This window comes from Pagrus major, chromosome 15 (assembly GCF_040436345.1).
Source record: "Pagrus major chromosome 15, Pma_NU_1.0".
Taxonomy (NCBI): domain Eukaryota; kingdom Metazoa; phylum Chordata; class Actinopteri; order Spariformes; family Sparidae; genus Pagrus; species Pagrus major.
The window spans coordinates 1954174-1972293 of NC_133229.1; the positions used below are offsets into that span (position 1 = coordinate 1954174).

At 45.9% G+C, this 18120-nt stretch overlaps 2 protein-coding genes across 2 annotated transcripts in view; both read right to left on the reverse strand.

Annotated features, from left to right (window-relative positions):
- Positions 1-16982, reverse strand: part of rims2b (regulating synaptic membrane exocytosis 2b) — a 45505-nt gene extending 28523 nt beyond the window's left edge. Inside the window, exons 1-5 of the mRNA XM_073482364.1 lie at positions 16837-16982; positions 13513-13545; positions 12794-12874; positions 5882-6092; positions 1268-1425 (exon numbers count right to left, since the gene is read on the reverse strand). Of these exons, the coding sequence (XP_073338465.1) occupies positions 1268-1425; positions 5882-6092; positions 12794-12874; positions 13513-13545; positions 16837-16982 (629 nt within the window). The remainder of the gene's footprint in view (positions 1-1267; positions 1426-5881; positions 6093-12793; positions 12875-13512; positions 13546-16836) is intronic.
- LOC141009601 (uncharacterized) overlaps positions 1-18120 on the reverse strand; it is a 205646-nt gene that overhangs the window by 68853 nt on the left and 118673 nt on the right. The window lies entirely within an intron of this gene.

Below are 18120 nucleotides of genomic sequence, written 5' to 3' on the forward strand. Positions count from 1 at the left end.
AGTCACTGCAGCGCTCAGATAAATGGAACAGAAAACCTCAAGTAATTGAGTAGATGTACTCAGTTACTCACAGACTCAGAAAACACATTAATATTAATGATTAATTATTATATATTAATGATTAAGTATTAATTAAAGAGAAACATGAAGAGGTTCTTACAGTTTGTCTGTCGGCTGTTTGAGGCGTCACATCAATGACAATCAATCCACCCACCCACACACACACACACACACACACACACACACACACACTCAGCAGGTTTATAACTGGAATCTGGATCATAACTGAAGCCCCGCCCACTCTGATTCATGCCCCTCCCCCTCATGCCTCTGGCGTTAGCGTGTGTGTTGTTAGTTGTGTTAACCTCTGTTAGCCTGTGTGTTTTAAGCCTGTGTGAGTTAGCCTGTGTATGTTAGCCTCTGTTAGCCTGTGTGTGTTAGCCTCTGTTAGCCTCTGTGTGTTAGAGTGCTGCTGTATTTAGCAGTAATCCCCTCTGAGCTGCAGGATTATTCATGTAGTAATCTGATTACAGCAGACTGTGGGCCGACACACACACACACACACACACACACAAACATGAACCATCAATGAACAGATACAACACCAACTGTTGTCACGGCAACAAGAGAAGACATTTATCAAAGAATTAGTTTAATGATTTAAGATTTGTTTCAGGTTTTTTGTCCAGCTCACCTGTCAGTTACACCTGAGTTTGTTTATATTCAGTGTGATGAGGAGCTCACAACAACAACACCAACAACAACAATAAATAACGGACTTGATGATACTTTGTACTTGTACTCCACTACAGTTACTTTATAAATGAATAAAATACTATAACATGAAGTATGGTAGAAGTACTCAGCAGTTAAATGAGCTCCTGAATATTTTTAATACTACAATAACACACATTCTGAGTACTTCATCCTGTGATACTTTTTGTTGATAATACTTCTGTACTTCAGTTACATGAGTAACTGAGTATTTTGTTCAATGTGTAACTGAAGTTGAGGCTGTGAGTGATGCTTCATGATTCAGATGTTCTGACAGAACACGTTTTTCTTAACTTTTTGATTCAAACGTAAAATAAAAATAAAAACTCTTTCAGCCAGCGCTCTTCTTCAGTCTGCTCTGTTGTCACAGAGATGGTCTGCTTGTCATCACATGACCTCAGTGCGTCACTTCAGTCATGTGATCAGCTGAAGGACTGATGAAGGATGAGATGTGACACCTGGGTTCTACTGGGTTCTGCCGGGTTCTACTGACCGCTCAGTGGCTCCGTTGCTCAGGGGCCCCGTGGCTCCCGGTGGCCCCTGCATGGGCGGGTATGGAACCCCGTGTGAGCTGTGATCGACGGAGTAAAACTCCCCTGACTGAGTGAGAATCTCCTGCTTCCTCCTGCACACGTTACAGACCCACATCACCTGAAACACACAAATATGATTTATTAATAACACATGTGATGCTTGTTTAGTTTTTAAAATCATTAACTGATTATTTAACATCTCCTGAAACACGATCAAATGTATATTTAGTCTATTTATTCATCAATGAATTCAGTTGTGTTTATTTTCAGAGTCATGATGACGTCACCAGCAGTGAGACCTTCCTACCGTCTCCACTTTTATTTTGGTAGGCTGCTTCCTCTTGTCACACTGCTGACAGCAGCTCACTGATCCAACATGTGGCGCCCTCTGGTGACCACCTGTTACCAGGAGCCTGATGAGCGGAGTCAGGTCGTCAGCTCACCTGGTCTGCTGCAGCACTACCCTGTCTCTCTCTATAACATGTCTCTCTCTCTATAACCTGTCTCTATTCAATTCAATTCAATTCAATTCAAAAAACTTTATTTGTCCCCGGGCAATTCAAGGTAAGGCACGTGGAGCAGTTATACACAACACAACACAACACTTAACAGATATACAACACAACACAGAACAGTCAGCTAGTTTAAAAAATAAAAAATAAAAATATGTAAAGAAAAAAAAATATTAAAAAATAAATAAAATAAAAATAAGATTAAAATAGAGAAATATAAAGCTATAAATAGAATAAAGAAAAATAAAGAGATATAGGCAGTAGTCACATAAGGTGCAAGTTGGTACTGAGGTAGTTAAGTATATCCATGTAAATAGAATAAATGGATAAAGTGGGGATGTGCTGTCAAGAGCAGAGGAGGATTAAGGTAGTCATGGGCCCCTAGGCTATTTTTTATGTGGGCCCCCCCTTATGCATCATGCTCTCCCAGAAAAAATGTAATTTTGCACCATGTGTAACAGTGCAGGAGAATATTTGGCAAACATGATCCACACACACTCCAGTTAGCACACAGGTAGGTCAAATCGAATCGATGAGCTTGATTGGATGAGGTGACCCGTGTCTGCCCAATCAGTGCTGTTTTGTTTGTTTATTACCCCGTGGACCAATAGAGGTCAATGAATTTTTCCATTATTGTACAAGTACCATAATTATACAAGTGTATTTAAATTTCTAAAAAATAATCTGACCAATTCAAGGACCCCCCCACAGGGGTGGAGCAGCAATTTTAAATGTGGGGGGGTTCTGGGGTAGCACATGAGCACCACAACCACCTTTGGCCCCTGTTTCAGTCTCCAAAACTAATGCGATGCATTTCTAGATTTTCTTCACTAGGATATGCCAATAATATTGCATTCAAAATGTACATTATAGCACAACGCTCTTTAACCTAAGATATTATATATTCACAAGCAATCACATACCATGGTATTAAGAAATTAATGTATATGTCTTATTAAAGAACAAGTGTGAGTGAGTGAAATCGGCAAAACACTGTGTTCCTCCCTCTTCTCTTATGTTATCTCCCTCTCCTCCTCTCATGTTCTCCCCTTCTCCTTCTCTCATGTTCTCCCCTTCTCCTTCTTTTGTGTTCTCCCTCTCTTCTCCTGTGTTCTCCCCCTCTTGTCTTCTCTCCAACTTCTCTCCTGTTCTCTCCCTCATCTTCTCCATGCTCTCCTTTGTCCTGACTCCTGAACTTCCCTTCCTCAGAAACATCCTACATAAAGAGCTCAATGTTAATATTCCTGAACATGTAAACTTAGAACAAACAGCCTTGATTTTGATTAGGAAACATTCAATTCTTTTGTTGTTCTTTTATCTGCTTTTTATTAATTATTTTACATATATTTTGTTGTTCTAATCTGTTTTAACTGATCTTTCATCCTAGCCTTTATTGTACTCTATATTATTTTATTCCTCTTATTATTTAAGATTTTAATAGTTTTATTGCATTTCATTGTCTTCATTTCTATTCTTTTCTAGTTTCTGAGAGCAGTAACAGGGATGAGTTGATGTAGGAGATTTCCTTCATTGAAAAGAAGGTTTTAAGCTCCAACAAATAGCTTTAAGTTACGTAAATGAACACCTACATGGCATCAATGCAAGAATATGAATGTACTACCATAAAATTGAATTAGTGCATTTATGGATTGAAAGCTAGATTTCTGTTTCCCTCCTGTCACATAACTCCAATTAAATGACAACTTGACTTGAAAAAGAAGTCAATCTTCTGCTGCCTCTTCCTGTTTGGCATTCCTAACAAAAAGAATAATGATAATGTTGAATAATATCAGAATCAGTGGATGTCTCTAGAAAACTATCTGTCAGTTACCATTAACTTTACCTGGCTTGCATTAACTTTTTTTGCCACCTGGCTTGCTTAATATTAGCGGACATGCCACAAAGCGAGACTCAGTTTAGTTATTTACAGACAAAATCCTACATTATTAACTAGTTAAATAACCGTTTCACACCTCTGCTCTGTTCGCTGTCTGCGGCAGCGAGTGACGTCAGCTCCGTGTCAGCATGTGTTTACTTTCCCGGGGGGCGGGACTAGTGGGTTTGGTCAAATGGCTGTGATTGGCTTGATGGCTGTCAATCAATCTAACTTGGCCAATGGGTTTTCATGTATGGGGGACTGAGGTGCGCTCCATTTTAGTACGCTGGTACACCGCGTGGGCGGGCAAACGGTTTAATACCTTAGGAGAAAGTCGGGGGGATGAAATCACCTTGTTTTAAAAGTCCCCCACAGCTGTGACGCCACGGCCCCTCCACACGTGGGGCCCCGAGGCTGCAGCCTAGGGGCCCCACGCCTAGGGGCCCCCTGTGCATTAATCCGCGTCTGGTCAAGAGTGTGGACAAAGCAGCATTGTAAGTCCGACATCAGGTAGGTTATTGTCCGTATTATTGGCTGTTAGCAGGATGAGCAAGGGTCGAGGGGTGTGGGGGGTGGTGTCTGTGTGTGTGTGTGTGTGTGTGTGTGTGGTGGTGGTGGTGGTGGGGGGTCCTGGATCCTGAGCGCTGTCCTCAGTGTTTGCTGCTCACACATGGTTCTGAGTGCTCTGACCCGGAAATCCGATGATTTTAGAGCAGACTGTGACAGCGCTCTGCAGGCGGGTCCTGTTTTGCAGGCTGGTGGAGTGAAACCAGCAGGTTATTGAGAATGTGATGACACTCTCAATGAATGAGTAATAAAATGGCCGGAGGATGTTTGTGTTGACCCCAAAAGTGTTGAGTTTCCTCAGGAGATACTGCAGCTGCTGGCACCTCCTGAGAATCTCCTCTGTGTTGGAGGCAAATTTCAACATGCAGTCGAAGATTGTGCCCAGGTATTTGTACTCGTCCACAACCTCTACAGGAAAAGGTCACCACCATCTCTTTGGTCTTCTCCACGTTTAACTCCAGGCAGGAGTTAAACATGGAGAAGAGCCAGTAGAGGTGAAGGAGAGGTCAGAGAAGGTGTTATTGACCAGCACCCTCTGTGACCTGTTAGTCAGAAAGTCTGTGATCCACAGGATCAGCTGGTCGTCCAGGTGGAAGCGGGTGAAGAGTTTCTTTGCCAGGATGTGTGGCTGTAGGGTGTTGAATGCAGAGGAGAAGTCTGCAAACAGGAGTCTGGCTGTAGTGTTGGTGTGTTCCAGGTGCTTATGTACAGTGTCCAGGATGTATATTTTAGCATCATCAACCCCTCTGCTTGCGCGATAAGCAAACTGGAGAGGGTCCATCAGTGGGTCAGTGACCTTGATGTGACCTCTATCTATAACCTGTCTCTATCTATAACCTGTCTCTCTCTATAACCTGTCTCTCTCTATAACCTGTCTCTATCTTTAACCTGTCTCTCTCTATAACCTGTCTCTATCTATAACCTGTCTCTATCTATAACCTGTCTCTCTCTATAACCTGTCTCTCTCTATAACCTGTCTCTATCTTTAACCTGTCTCTCTCTATAACCTGTCTCTATCTATAACCTGTCTCTATCTATAACCTGTCTCTATCTTTAACCTGTCTCTCTCTATAACCTGTCTCTCTCTATAACCTGTCTCTATCTTTAACCTGTCTCTCTCTATAACCTGTCTCTATCTTTAACCTGTCTCTATCTTTAACCTGTCTCTATCTATAACCTGTCTCTATCTATAACCTGTCTCTCTATATAACCTGCCTCTCTCTATATATAACCCGTTTCTCTATATATAACCTGTCAAATTCAAATTCAAAGGAGCTTTATTGGCATGAAAGTTTCAACAATTTTGCCAAAGCAACAAAACACAATATACAATGTTGACAAAGTAAACAATTACAGAATAAATAATAGATATATGATTAATAATAATAATAATGATGATAATAATAATAATAATAATAATAATATAACCTCTCTCTATATATATAACCTGTCTCTCTCTATATATAACCTGTCTCTCTCTATAAACTGTCTCTCTCTATATATAACCTGTCTCTCTATATATATAACCTGTCTCTCTCTATAAACTGTCTCTCTATATATATAACCTGTCTTTCTATATGTAACCCTAACCCCCGCCCCCCACACACGCACACACTGACCTTATTGGCTCTCAGAGGGACACGCCCCCCGCAGCGGGCGCAGAAGCGGCTCTGACAGTAGCAGCAGGCGCGGCCGCAGCCGTTGGCAAACTTGGTCTTTCGACACACGCCGCAGGTGGGAGACTCCGCCCTCGCCGTCTGTGCGACCTGAGACTCCTCCCCCAGCTTCTTCACCTGGTCCTTATAGAGCTCAAACTGCTGATGTAACTTCCTGTGGAGAGGTCAGAGGTCACATTACAAATCTTTCTCTGTTTACATGTTCACATGGTCATATAAACATGTAAACACATAAACATGTAAACACGTGAACACGTAAACATGTGAACACGTAAACATGTAAACACGTGAACATGTAAACACGTAAACATGTGAACGTGTAAACATGTAAACACGTGAACACGTAAACATGTAAACACGAGAACATGTAAACACGAGAACATGTAAACATGTAAACACGAGAACACGTAAACGTAAACACGTGAACAAGTAAACATGTAAACACGTGAACATGTAAACACGTAAACATGTAAACACATGAACACATAAAGACTCTTTAGAGAATATCCTGCAGTATCAAAGTAATCCATTACATCCATGAGTACTCTCTAACTCTGAATGGAGAACATCTGACTCCATGGACAAACATTTTCCAGGGCTTTTCAAAGCCTTGAACACTTGAACATTTTTCCAGAAGAGACACAATCATTTTGAAGTAAGAGACACAATCATTTTGAAGTAATCAATAATCAGCTGTTCTCAAGGAAACCTCCAGGTTCTCCAGGATTCCAGGTCTCTATGTGTTTCACAATAACACAGGTGTTTTGAGGATACTTCTCCAGGACTTGTCCATGCCTGGAAGTAGTGTTGCTTTCGTCAACGAAAATTATGACTAAATATCGTCGTCAACGAACCTTTATCACGTGACGGAAACGAGACGAGACGCAACGTAAATGGTGGTCATGTGACAAAAACTATAATCAAATATATAATGCAATATTGCTGACGAATAACAACGGGACTAAATGTGGTTTACAAAATAAAAACTCTGCTAAGAGTCTCAATTCAGGGGCTGCATCAGGTCGCACTGCGCAGACGCAGGCGACGTCACTTTCTCAATCCCCACTCGCGCGGCATTATTTAGAAGATGCAGCTGCGGTGGGTTAATGTTAACAACAACTCAAGACACAAAGTTAAGTCTGACACAAAGAAAGGGACCGATGGCCGGCCAGCCGGGGTTCGTCTTTGGGAGAAAAAGAAGAAACGACATTTGGACACACTTTCATTTCATAGAAGTGGAAAAGAAAACCGAATGTGTTGTGGAAAAAGATGGGGAGAAATGCGGCCACAAAATCGCAGGAAAAAACACCACGAATCTTAAGAGACATCTCAAGGCATTCCATAATGAAATTGAGGTAAGTCAAGACATTAACGTAATGTTACTTTCTATTTTAGAAAGCTCATGCCAACTCATGAGGCTGTGGTTAATGTGTCACATTTTAACGTTAGCTTTAGCTTTAGACGTTAGCCACTGGAGCTGAAAACGACTGAGACAAATGTGTGTGTGTGTGTGTGTGTGTGAAAACAAAACAAAACAAGGAATACATAAAAAATACAAACAAAAAAGAAAATAAATAGAAAAAAGAATAATGAATAATAACATGAGGTGTGTGTGTGTGTGTGTGTGTGTGTGTGTGTGTGTGTGTGTGTGTGCTGCTGTTACCAAATGACATAGGCCTATAGGTGAGAGGGGAGGGTACAACATAGCAAATGCAATACAAGTACACAAGTAATGCAAGTACACATATAGACAGATAGCATACAGAATCATACACAAATAGTGTGTGTGTGTGTGTGTGTGTGTGTGTGTGTGAGAGAGAGAGAGAGTGAGAGTGTGTGTGAGAGAGTGTAAAGTGGGTTTCTCCAAAATATCTGCCAGTCAAGTCACTCACTCAGAGATTGATTTAGTAAGGTAAAAATCATAACAAGGATTTATGCTACTTAATTTCAATTTGAATTGAATTGAATTAATTAGATTTTCCAGAGGCTGCATCTGTCCTGAATGACATTGTATCTATTCCTGTGCTAGATTCCAGATAGAGCATCAGTGAAGCTAGTCCCGCCCAAGAAGATGGACAAGCCAACTAGTGCTCAGGATTTCTTTGCCACAAGTAGGTACAATGACAACTCCCCAGAACATCGTACCAAAGAGGAGGCGATAGCGCAGTGGATAGGCTGCACAGGACTCTCAGCACAAATTGTCGAAGATGAGGAGTTCATCGCCATGATGGCAAAAATGGACAAAAAGTTCAAAGTGCCAAAAAGACATAAAACTTTAAACTTGATTGACAAAATTTACAAAGAAGAGAAAGTAAAGCTCAAACAAAACCTGGCCCCAGCGCGTAGAATAACTACAGGGTTGGATATATTGACTAAAACTAGACTAAAATGTCATCAGTTTTCGTCGACTAAAACTAGACGAAAATAGTCATGGATAATTCTGACTCAAATAAGACTAAAATGCTCAGACTTTCAGTCGACTGAAACTTGACTAGACTAAAAAGAGTATAAACGTGACTAAAACTAATAAAAACTAAAATGACAATTTGACACAAAGACTAGACTAAAACTAAAATTAAAACAGGCCGCCAAAAACAACACTACCTGGAAGGCTGCAGTATTAAATAATTCCAGGTTTTCCAGGATGCCGTTGCTCCTCTATAGGGTAGGTTTTCCAGGTAAAGGACAGATGTGTTCATAAATTACAGAAATCTGTGCACAGATCAGTCCTTTCAAAAACATCCTGGAAAACCTGGACACCCGAGGCTCTGTCCAGACTGCCAGCTCAGAGCTGTTTGTTGTCATTTTGAGTTTCCAGATTAATTTGAGCAAAAAACAACAAGTTGGCCACTCCTTCACCTGCCCCCCATCCCCTCATCTGACTCCCTTTAACCTGCCAGCCTCTGTCTTAGTTCTCCCCCGTCCCCCCTCTCTGACCTCAGGGTGGGAATGAAACCTTCACCCTGCCTTCTGGACTCCACCCCCTCCAGACTTCTCTAGGCCCGCCTTCCCACCCTATCCCCGCTCATTATCACAGCAGTCAACTCCTCCCTACCCACTGGCTCCATGCTCTCTCTAACTGACCGCTGTCACCCCCATTTTCAAAAAACCTGGACTAAACCATGACATCCCAAACAACTACAGACCTAGAACTACATATGTCCAACCTCCCCTTTCTGTCCAAAATACTGGAAAGTGCTGTTGCCCTCCAACTCAAGTCCCACCTCTCAGACTATAACCTCAACGAATAATTCTAATCCGGTTTCTGGTCCAAACACAGTACTGAAACACCTCTGCTCAAAATAACAAACGACCTTCTCCTCTTCTCTGATACCGACATCAACATTCTCATCCTGCTTGACCTCAATGTGGCTTTCAACACCATCAACCACTCCAACCTTCTCACCTGCCTCAAATCTACCTTTAATATCGTGGCACGGCCTCTCCTGGTTCAAATCTTACCTCACCAATAGGCCCCGATTCATCAGCTTCAATAACTGCAAACCCCCCACTGCTCCCCTCTTCCACGGTGTTCCCAAAGGTTCAGTTCTTGGCTCCCTCCTCTTCATCCTGTACATGCTCCCCCTCGTTAACATAATTTGCCGTCATGGACTTCAGTTTGACCGCTTTACAGATGACATCCAGCTCTACATCTCCACCAAAGAAATCCCCACTGCCACTCACTCAACCCTGACGGACTGAATCATGGAAATAAAATCCTGGCTTCAAACCAACTTCCTCAAACTGAACTGTGATAAATCATCATTATTGGACCTAAAACTCACACAAAGCCCCCCACAACTTCTCCCTCACGATTGATGGCTCCCTCACATCTTAAACCTAGGTGTCATCTTTGATCAAACCCTCTCCTTCGAGCAACACGTAAAACACGTCACCAAAACACCCTCTTTCACTTCAAAAACATCACCCGCCTCCGTCCATCACTCTCCTTCATGGCTGCAGAAACTCTCATCCAAGCATTCATCACTTCCAGACTGGATTACTGCAATGGCATCCTCTATGGTACATCATCCACAATACTCAAAAAACTCCAACATATCCAGAACTCTGCTGCTGGCCTGCTCACCCACTCCAGACCAGTGACCACATCACTCCCGTCCTTCAGAATCTCAACTGGCACAAAGTCCCTCAGCGAGTCCACTTCAAACTCTCCTCATCACCTACAAAGCCCTCCACATCCGGGCCCCCCCCTACCTGACTGAGCTCACTCCCACCTGCACCCTCCAGTTAGCTGACACCAACCTCCTGCCCCCCCCATAGGAACCAGGTACCATACTTCTCTGTTGCTGCTCCCATCCTCTCGAACTCACTCACCAAGAACATCAGAGACTCTTCCTCACTGACCACATTCAAGAAATCCCTCAAAACCCACCTCTTCAACACTGCCTACAATGTTTAACCCCCTCTTTCTATATGTCCCTTTATGTGTTTTCATTTGGTTGTTTTCTTTTGTGAATCACCTTCAGGTAATTTGAAAAGCGTTTTCTAACAAGGAGGAGCTGAAGGCTGTGCAGAAGGAGCTGAGGAAGAAGATCAGAGAGGGGAAGAACAGCTACAGGAGGAAGATGGAGGACCAGCTGCAGCAGAGAAATGTCAGTGGAGTCTGGAAAAGCCTTAAAACCATCTCAGGGCGGAGGAAACCAGACTCCCAGGCTGCAGGGGATCAGACATGGGTGAACGACCTGAACCTATTCTTCAATAGGTTTGACCAGACACCCACCCCTCCCCCGGCCCAGTCATCTCTGCTTCCCCCCACCACCTCTTCCATCCCCCCTGTTTCCTGCCCCATTCTCACCTCTACCTCCCTTTCTTCTGCATTCAGCTTGCAGACACCCCCCACTGCCCCCTGACATTCACCCACCTCCCCCACCCGACACTCAGCCCCCCTGCTCCAATCTGTCCCTCTTCACTATCCAGGTGAGTAATCAGTTGAGGAAGATGAAGGTGAAGAAGGCTACGGGTCCAGACGGGATCAACTCCAGGCTCCTCAAGTCCTGTGCAGACCAGCTGTGCAGGATTGTGGAGTACATCTTCAACATGAGCCTGAAGCTGTGGAAAAGTGCCACTGCTGTGGAAAACCTCCTGCGTGGTACCAGTTCCAAAGATCCCTCACCCTAAGGACTTCAACAGCTACAGACCAGTTGCTCTCACTTCACACCTGATGAAGACCCTGGATCGGCTGGTCCTCGTCCATCTCCACCCTCTGGTGGGTCCTTTTTCCACTCCAGTTTGCCTACCAACCTGGCATCGGAGTGGACGACGCCATCATCTTCCTCCTGGACAGATCACTGTCCCACCTGGAGAAGCCTGGAAGCACTATGAGGATCATGTTCTTTGATTTCTCCAGTGCTTTCAACACCATACAGCCTGCACTTTTGGGGGACAAGCTGGAGCTCACAGGGGTGGACCAACACTTTACGTCCTGGATCCTCAACTACCTCACCAACCAGCCACAGTATGTGAGGACTCGGGACTGTGTGTCGGACACAGTCGTCTGCAGTACGGGGGCCCCACAGGGAACAGTCCTGGCCCCTTTCCTGTTCACCCTGTACACTGCTGATTTCTCCCACCAATCACCCCACAGCCATCTACAAAAGTTCTCTGACAACTCTGCTATTGTCGGCCTCATCAGGGACGGGGACGACAGAGCCTACAGAGAACTTATTAAAGACTTTGCGGACTGGTGCCAGTGGAACCACCTCCAGCTCAACGCCGGGAAGACCAAAGAGCTGGTGGTGGATTTCCGCAGGCGCAAACAACCCTGCACACAGGTGAACATCCTGGGAACGGACATTGAGATGGTGACGTACCTGGGAGTTCACATGAACAATAAACTGGACTGGACTGATCACACTGCAGCAACATTTAAGAAAGGTCAGAGCAGACCCCATCTGCTGAGGAAGCTCAGGTCCTTTGGGGTGCAGGAGGCACTCCTGAGGACTTTCTATGACTCTGTGGTGGCATCAGCCATTTTCTATGGTGTAGTCTGCTGGAGCGGCAGCATCTCGGCAGCAGGCAGGAGGAGACTTGATAAACATATCAAGAAGGCCAGCTCCATCCTGGGACGCCCTCTTGACCCAGTGGAGGTGGTGGGAGAGAGCAGGATGATGGACAAGCTGTCATCGCTGCTGGTGAAGGAGTCCCACCCTCTGCAGGACACTATCACAGCACTGGTCAGCTCCTTCAGCAACAGACTGATACACCCCAAGTGTGTGAAGGAGAGGTATCGCAGGTCCTTCCTTCCTGCTGCTGTCAGACTCTACAATCAGCACTTCTTCCAATAGACCTCACTCTGCACTGTGAAATACGACTATTCTATCTGGTCAATTTTCTTAATACCCATATTTATTATTTGTATTGTAAATAAAAATTCACTGCTGTTAATTCTGTACAATATTATGTTTATATGTATATACAAGTCTATTCTATTTCTTACCTTTTTAAATTATATTGTTAATTTTTGGCTATTGTTATTGTTTTTATGTAATATTCTGTCCTTTGGCTGCTGTGGCAAACAAATTTCCCCATTGTGGGACAATAAAGGAATACTGACTGACTGACTGACTAAGTTAAATGTATTATTATTATTAAATCAGAGCCAAACCACATGTGGAGGTTTGAAATGTGACTCAGATTTCAAAGTTTCATTGTGTGTCTCCATGGCAACATTATACTCCCTGTTTACATCTCCCAAAGCCTCATGGGAACTGTAGTTCTGAAACTTCAAGAAAGTTTATCTCCCAAACAGAAGGAAGACGAAGAATAATAATGATGCTGTAAATAAAAACAATCAAACTAATAATAATATTTGTCTTTTTTCAGTTTTTTACTCACGTCTGTGACTCGTCGTCTGTCGGAATTTTAACCTGCAGAACGTTATTGACCAACTGAGTCAACCCCGAGAATGGATTCCACCTGTCCAGGTAACACAGACAGACAGCTAACAGGAAGTAGATTCACTGGGGACGTTTTGGGAAGCAAGAAGTAGTTTAATGAAGTCGCTAATTGGGAAGCAAGAAGTAGTTTAATGAAGTCGCTAATTGGGAAACAGGAAGTAGTTTAATGAAGTCGCTAGTTTGGGAAACAGGAAGTAGTTTAATTAAGACGCTAGATTGGGAAACAGGAAGTAGTTTAATTAAGTCGCTAGTTTGGGAAAAAGGAAGTAGTTGAATTAAGACGCTAGATTGGGAAACAGGAAGTAGTTTAATTAAGTCGCTAGTTTGGGAAAAAGGAAGTAGTTGAATTAAGTCGCTAGTTTGGGAAACATGAAGTAGTTTAATGAAGTTGCTAGTTTGGGAAACAGGAAGTAGTTTAATGAAGTCGCTAGTTTGGGAAACAGGAAATAGTTTAATTAAGTCGCTAGATTGGGAAACAGGAAGTAGTTTAATGAGGTAACCAGTTTGGGAAACAGGAAGTAGTTTAATGAAGTCTCTAGTTTGGGAAACAGGAAGTAGTTTAATGAAGTCACTAGTTTGGGAAACAGGAAGTAGTTTGCAGTTGCAGGTTTGGGACAGATGCACTCTGGGAGATGTAGTTTTGACTGAGGTACTTACGAGGCAGACGGAGGTTTCACTTCCTCCTGATCCCTGCAGGCATATGATGACGATGGTGATGGTGATGATGGTGATGGTGATGATGATGATGGTAATGATGATAATGGTGATGATGGTGATGGTGATGATGATGATGGTGATGATGATAATGGTGATGATGGTGATGGTGATGATGGTGATGATGGTGATGATGGTGATGATGGTGATGGTGATGGTGATGATGATGGTGGTGGTGATGATGATGAAGATGAAAATGAAATAGATCAGAACAGAAACAAAAATAAAAACTGAAGCATCAAATAATTAGAAACATGAATCAGACGAGGAAACGAGCTGATGATCAAACGAACTGATCACTGATCAGTTTCACTGTTTTTCCTGTAAAATCAAACATCAGCTTCTGATTGGATGATGAAACACACACACACACACACAAACATAATGTTCTGTCACATGATCAGTCTGCTGTTATCTGATGTTTTTATTTTTGTCATTAAATCTCACAGCTGCAGGTCTTTCGTTTCAGTCAAAGCAGCAGCAGAGACACAAACTGTCAGCTGATCAGTAATCAATAATCACTTATAAATCACTTATTACTCTAATCAATAATCAGTAACATTAAATCACTTAAGAAACCTGTCTGCAGAGGAACATCTAGCAAGGCATTCTGGGTAATGTGTACATGATGTATCAGATGACCCAGAATGCTTTGTGATGTCTACGTGTGCTTCAGTTCAAAACTCCATAAAGAAAAAGCTGAATATAAGAACCAGTTCCAGAGGATCTGCACCCTGTCAGCTGCAGGTGGAGCTGCTGTTCTCGGCTCACACCTGGTGTCACTCTTTACCTGTGAACATGAGGTCGCATGTATCCATGGATGTAATAGATTACTTTGATACTGAAGAAAACTTTAAAACATGATGATTCTGAGAGGAGGCGCAGGAGCAGGAGCAGGAGCAGGAGGAGGACGTGGAAGAGAAAGAGGATCAGGAGGAGGAGGAGGAGGAGGAGGAGGAGGAGGAGGAGGACATGGAAGAGAAAGAGGATCAAGAGGAGGAGGAGGAGGACGAGATGCAGGAAAAGGAGGAGGAGGAGGACGTGGAAGAGGAAGAGGATCAGGAGGAGGAGGAGGACGTGGAAGAGGAAGAGGATCAGGAGGAGGAGGAGGATGAGGAGGAGCAGGAGGAGGAGGAGGAGGACGTGGAAGAGGAAGAGGATCAAGAGGAGGACGACGACGAGGAGCAGGAGGGACAGGAGGAGGAGAACGTGGAAGAGGAAGAGGATCAGGAGGAGGAGGAGGACGTGGAAGAGGAGGAGGATCAGGAGGAGGAGGAGGACGAGGAGCAGGACGAGGAGCAGGAGCAGGAGGAGGAGGAGGAGCAGGAGGGACAAGAGGAGGAGAACGTGGAAGAGGATCAGGAGGAGGAGGAGGACGAGGAGGAGCTGGAACAGGAGGAGGAGGGGGGGCAGGAGAAGGAGGAGCAGGAGGAGGAGGAGGACGTGGAAGAGAAAGAGGATCAAGAGGAGGAGTAGGACGAGGTGCAGGAAAAGGAGCAGGAGTAGGACGCGGAAGAGGAAGAGGAGCAAGAGGAGGAGGAGGACGAGGAGAAGGCGGAGCAGGAGGAGGAGGGACAGGAGTAGGAGGACGTGGAAGAGGAAGAGGATCAAGAGGAGGAGGAGGAGAAGGAGGAGCAGGAGGAGGAGGAGGGACAGGAGTAGGAGGACATGGAAGAGGATCAAGAGGAGAGGAGGACGAGGAGCAGGAAAAGGAACAGGAGGAGGAGGAGCAGGAGGAGGAAGAGGAGGACATGGAAGAGGACGAGGATCAGGAGGACGAGGAGGAAGAGGAGCAGGAGGAGGAAGAGGAGGACATGGAAGAGGACGAGGATCAGGAGGACGAGGAGGAAGAGGAGCAGGAGGAGGAAGAGGAGGGGGAGGACGAGGAGCAGGAGGAGGTGGAAGAGGAGCACAAAATGGAGGGGGAGGGGGAGGAAGAGGAGGAGGAGGAGCAGGAGCAGGAGGAAGAGGAGCATGAAAAGGAGGGGGAGGGGGAGGAAGAGGAGGAGGAGGAGCAGGAAGAGGAGCAGGAAGAGGAGGAAGAGGAGCACAAAAAGGGGGGGATCAGGAGGAGGAGGAGGAGGGGGAGCAGGAGTAGGAGGAAGAGAAAGAGGATCAGGAGGAGGGGGAGGAGGAGGAGGAGTAAGAGTTGAAGAGCAGCAGGAGGAGGAGCAGGAAAAGGAGGGGGAGGACGAGGATGAGGACAAGGGGCAGGAGGAGAAGGATGAGGAGGACGAGGAGCAGGAGGAGGAGCAGGAGGAGGAGGAGGAGGACGTGGAAGAGGAGGAGGAGGAGCAGGAGCAGGAGGAAGAGGAGCATGAAAAGGAGGGGGATCAGGAGGAGGAGGAGGAGGGGGAGCAGGAGTAGGAGGAAGAGAAAGAGGATCAGGAGGAGGGGGAGGAGGAGGAGGAGTAAGAGTTGAAGAGCAGCAGGAGGAGGAGCAGGAAAAGGAGGGGGAGGACGAGGATGAGGACAAGGGGCAGGAGGAGAAGGATGAGGAGGACGAGGAGCAGGAGGAGGAGCAGGAGGAGGAGGAGGAGGACGTGGAAGAGGATCAGGAAGAGGAGGAGGAGCAGGAGAAGGAGGAGCAGGAGGACGTGGAAGAAGAAGAGGATCAAGATGAGGAGGAGGACGAGGAGCAGGAGGGACAGGAAGAGGAGGATGTGGAAGAGGAAGAGGATCAGGAGGAGGAGGAGGATGAGGAGGAGCAGGAGGAGGAGGGGGGGGCAGGAGAAGGAGGAGCAGGAGGAGGAGGACGTGGAAGAGGAAGAGGATCAAGAGGAGGAGGAGGACGAGGAGCTGGAAAAGGAGCAGGAGGAGCAGGAGGAGCAGGAGGAGGCGGACGAGGAGGAGCAAGAGGAGGAGGAGCAGGAGCAGGAGGAGGAGAGGGAGCAAGAGGAGGAGAAGGAGGAGGAGGAGGACGAGGAGGAGGAGCAGGAGCAGGAGGAGGAGAGGGAGCAAGAGGAGAAGGAGGAGGAGGAGGACGAGGAGCGGGAGGAGGAAGGTAAAGAAGACAGCTGTCACACAAACAGCTGACATGTTGATCTTAAACTGACCCCCTTCCTTCACATGACGTCATGTGACGTCACAGGGATCTTCTCATTGTCAGAGATGATGAACTTGCTGCTATGATGGGGTTTATTTTGAAAGGCCACACAGGAGGCGCTGTGCTTTTATTTTGGCTGAGCTACCAGCAGCTGAGGATAAGGAGCCCTGATCAGCACTGATCAATAATCAATGATGGACAGTTAACCCCGCCCTCCTTACTTTAGCATGCTCTGCTCCTTCTCCTCCTCCTTCTTCTGCCTCTCCATCACCGACAGGATGATGCTCCGCTCCTCCTCCGTCAGGTGGCTCAGGTCCGGGAGCTCCGCCCCGGCGCTGGCGCCGGCCCCGGCGGGCGGCCCAGGCATCCTGACAGAGCCGCTGAAAGAGAAGGAGGCAGAGACTGAAGGCCATCATCATCATCATCATCATCATCATCATCATCATCACTGGTGGCGGTGATGAAGGCCACAGAGCTCCAGGTGTGTGGAGATCTGTGGCCGCGCTGCAGCCTCGATGAGCGGTCACACAGCGGTCAGCGAGCCGCTCCACCTGCATCTCCACACCTCCACCTGTTCATCTGTTCACCCCTCCATCCTCTCCTCCATCCTCTCCTCCATCCTCTCCTCCATCCGCCCCTTCACCCTCACTCACCGACAGGCGCAGCGGCGTCCTCTCGCCTGTTTATTCCGCAGTCATGTCACCTCCTCCGGGGAACCTGAGCGGCGGCGGCTCCGGTCGGCTCTCCATCCCGGTGGCGGCTCTCATTCTCCGCTCTGTCCCGGCGGTCCGGCCCTCTCGCTCGGCCTGGTGAGGTCGCGGTGTCCCGCTGCGGTACCTCGGTTCCTCAGAGTGATAATGGACGCAGCGGAGGAGGAGAAAACAATTAAATCCTCCATAGGCTGAGGAGGAGGAGGGGGCGGGGCCACGGCGTGACGCCGTTACGTACAACAAAGATCATCTGGTCACGAGGTCAGGTTAGTCTGCTGGAGGAGCTCAACAGACTGCAGCCAAACATAGAACACAAACAACAGACCAGCTGATCACCAATCAATAAGCTGATTGGTGATCAGTTCAACTCTAAATCAATAAGATTCTGTTAAGACTCATTCTGATCAATCATTCACAGTATGGATCAGAACATTCAACAACCTCCTGTTAGTTCAATCAGATCAGATAATCAATCAAACAACAAACAGTAAAGTGATCAAATAAAAGATCAATAAACAAAAAGTGTTTGTGTGACGTCACTGAAACATTCTGTGTAGAACAGCGCCCCCTGCTGGACACACGAGCTAACTGCGACCAGGAACACAGCAACACTCATCTGATGTGTCAGGTTCTGCATTTGTTCTGTGGAGAACCAACAATGTTTACATGTTTACAACAAACAGCCCGAAGAGTAAACAAACAAAACAAAGTCTGTGAGAACTTTATAAAACAACGTGTGTCAGTGTGTGTGTGTGTCTGTGTGTGTTTGTGTGTGTGTAGAACCACTTGTTGTCA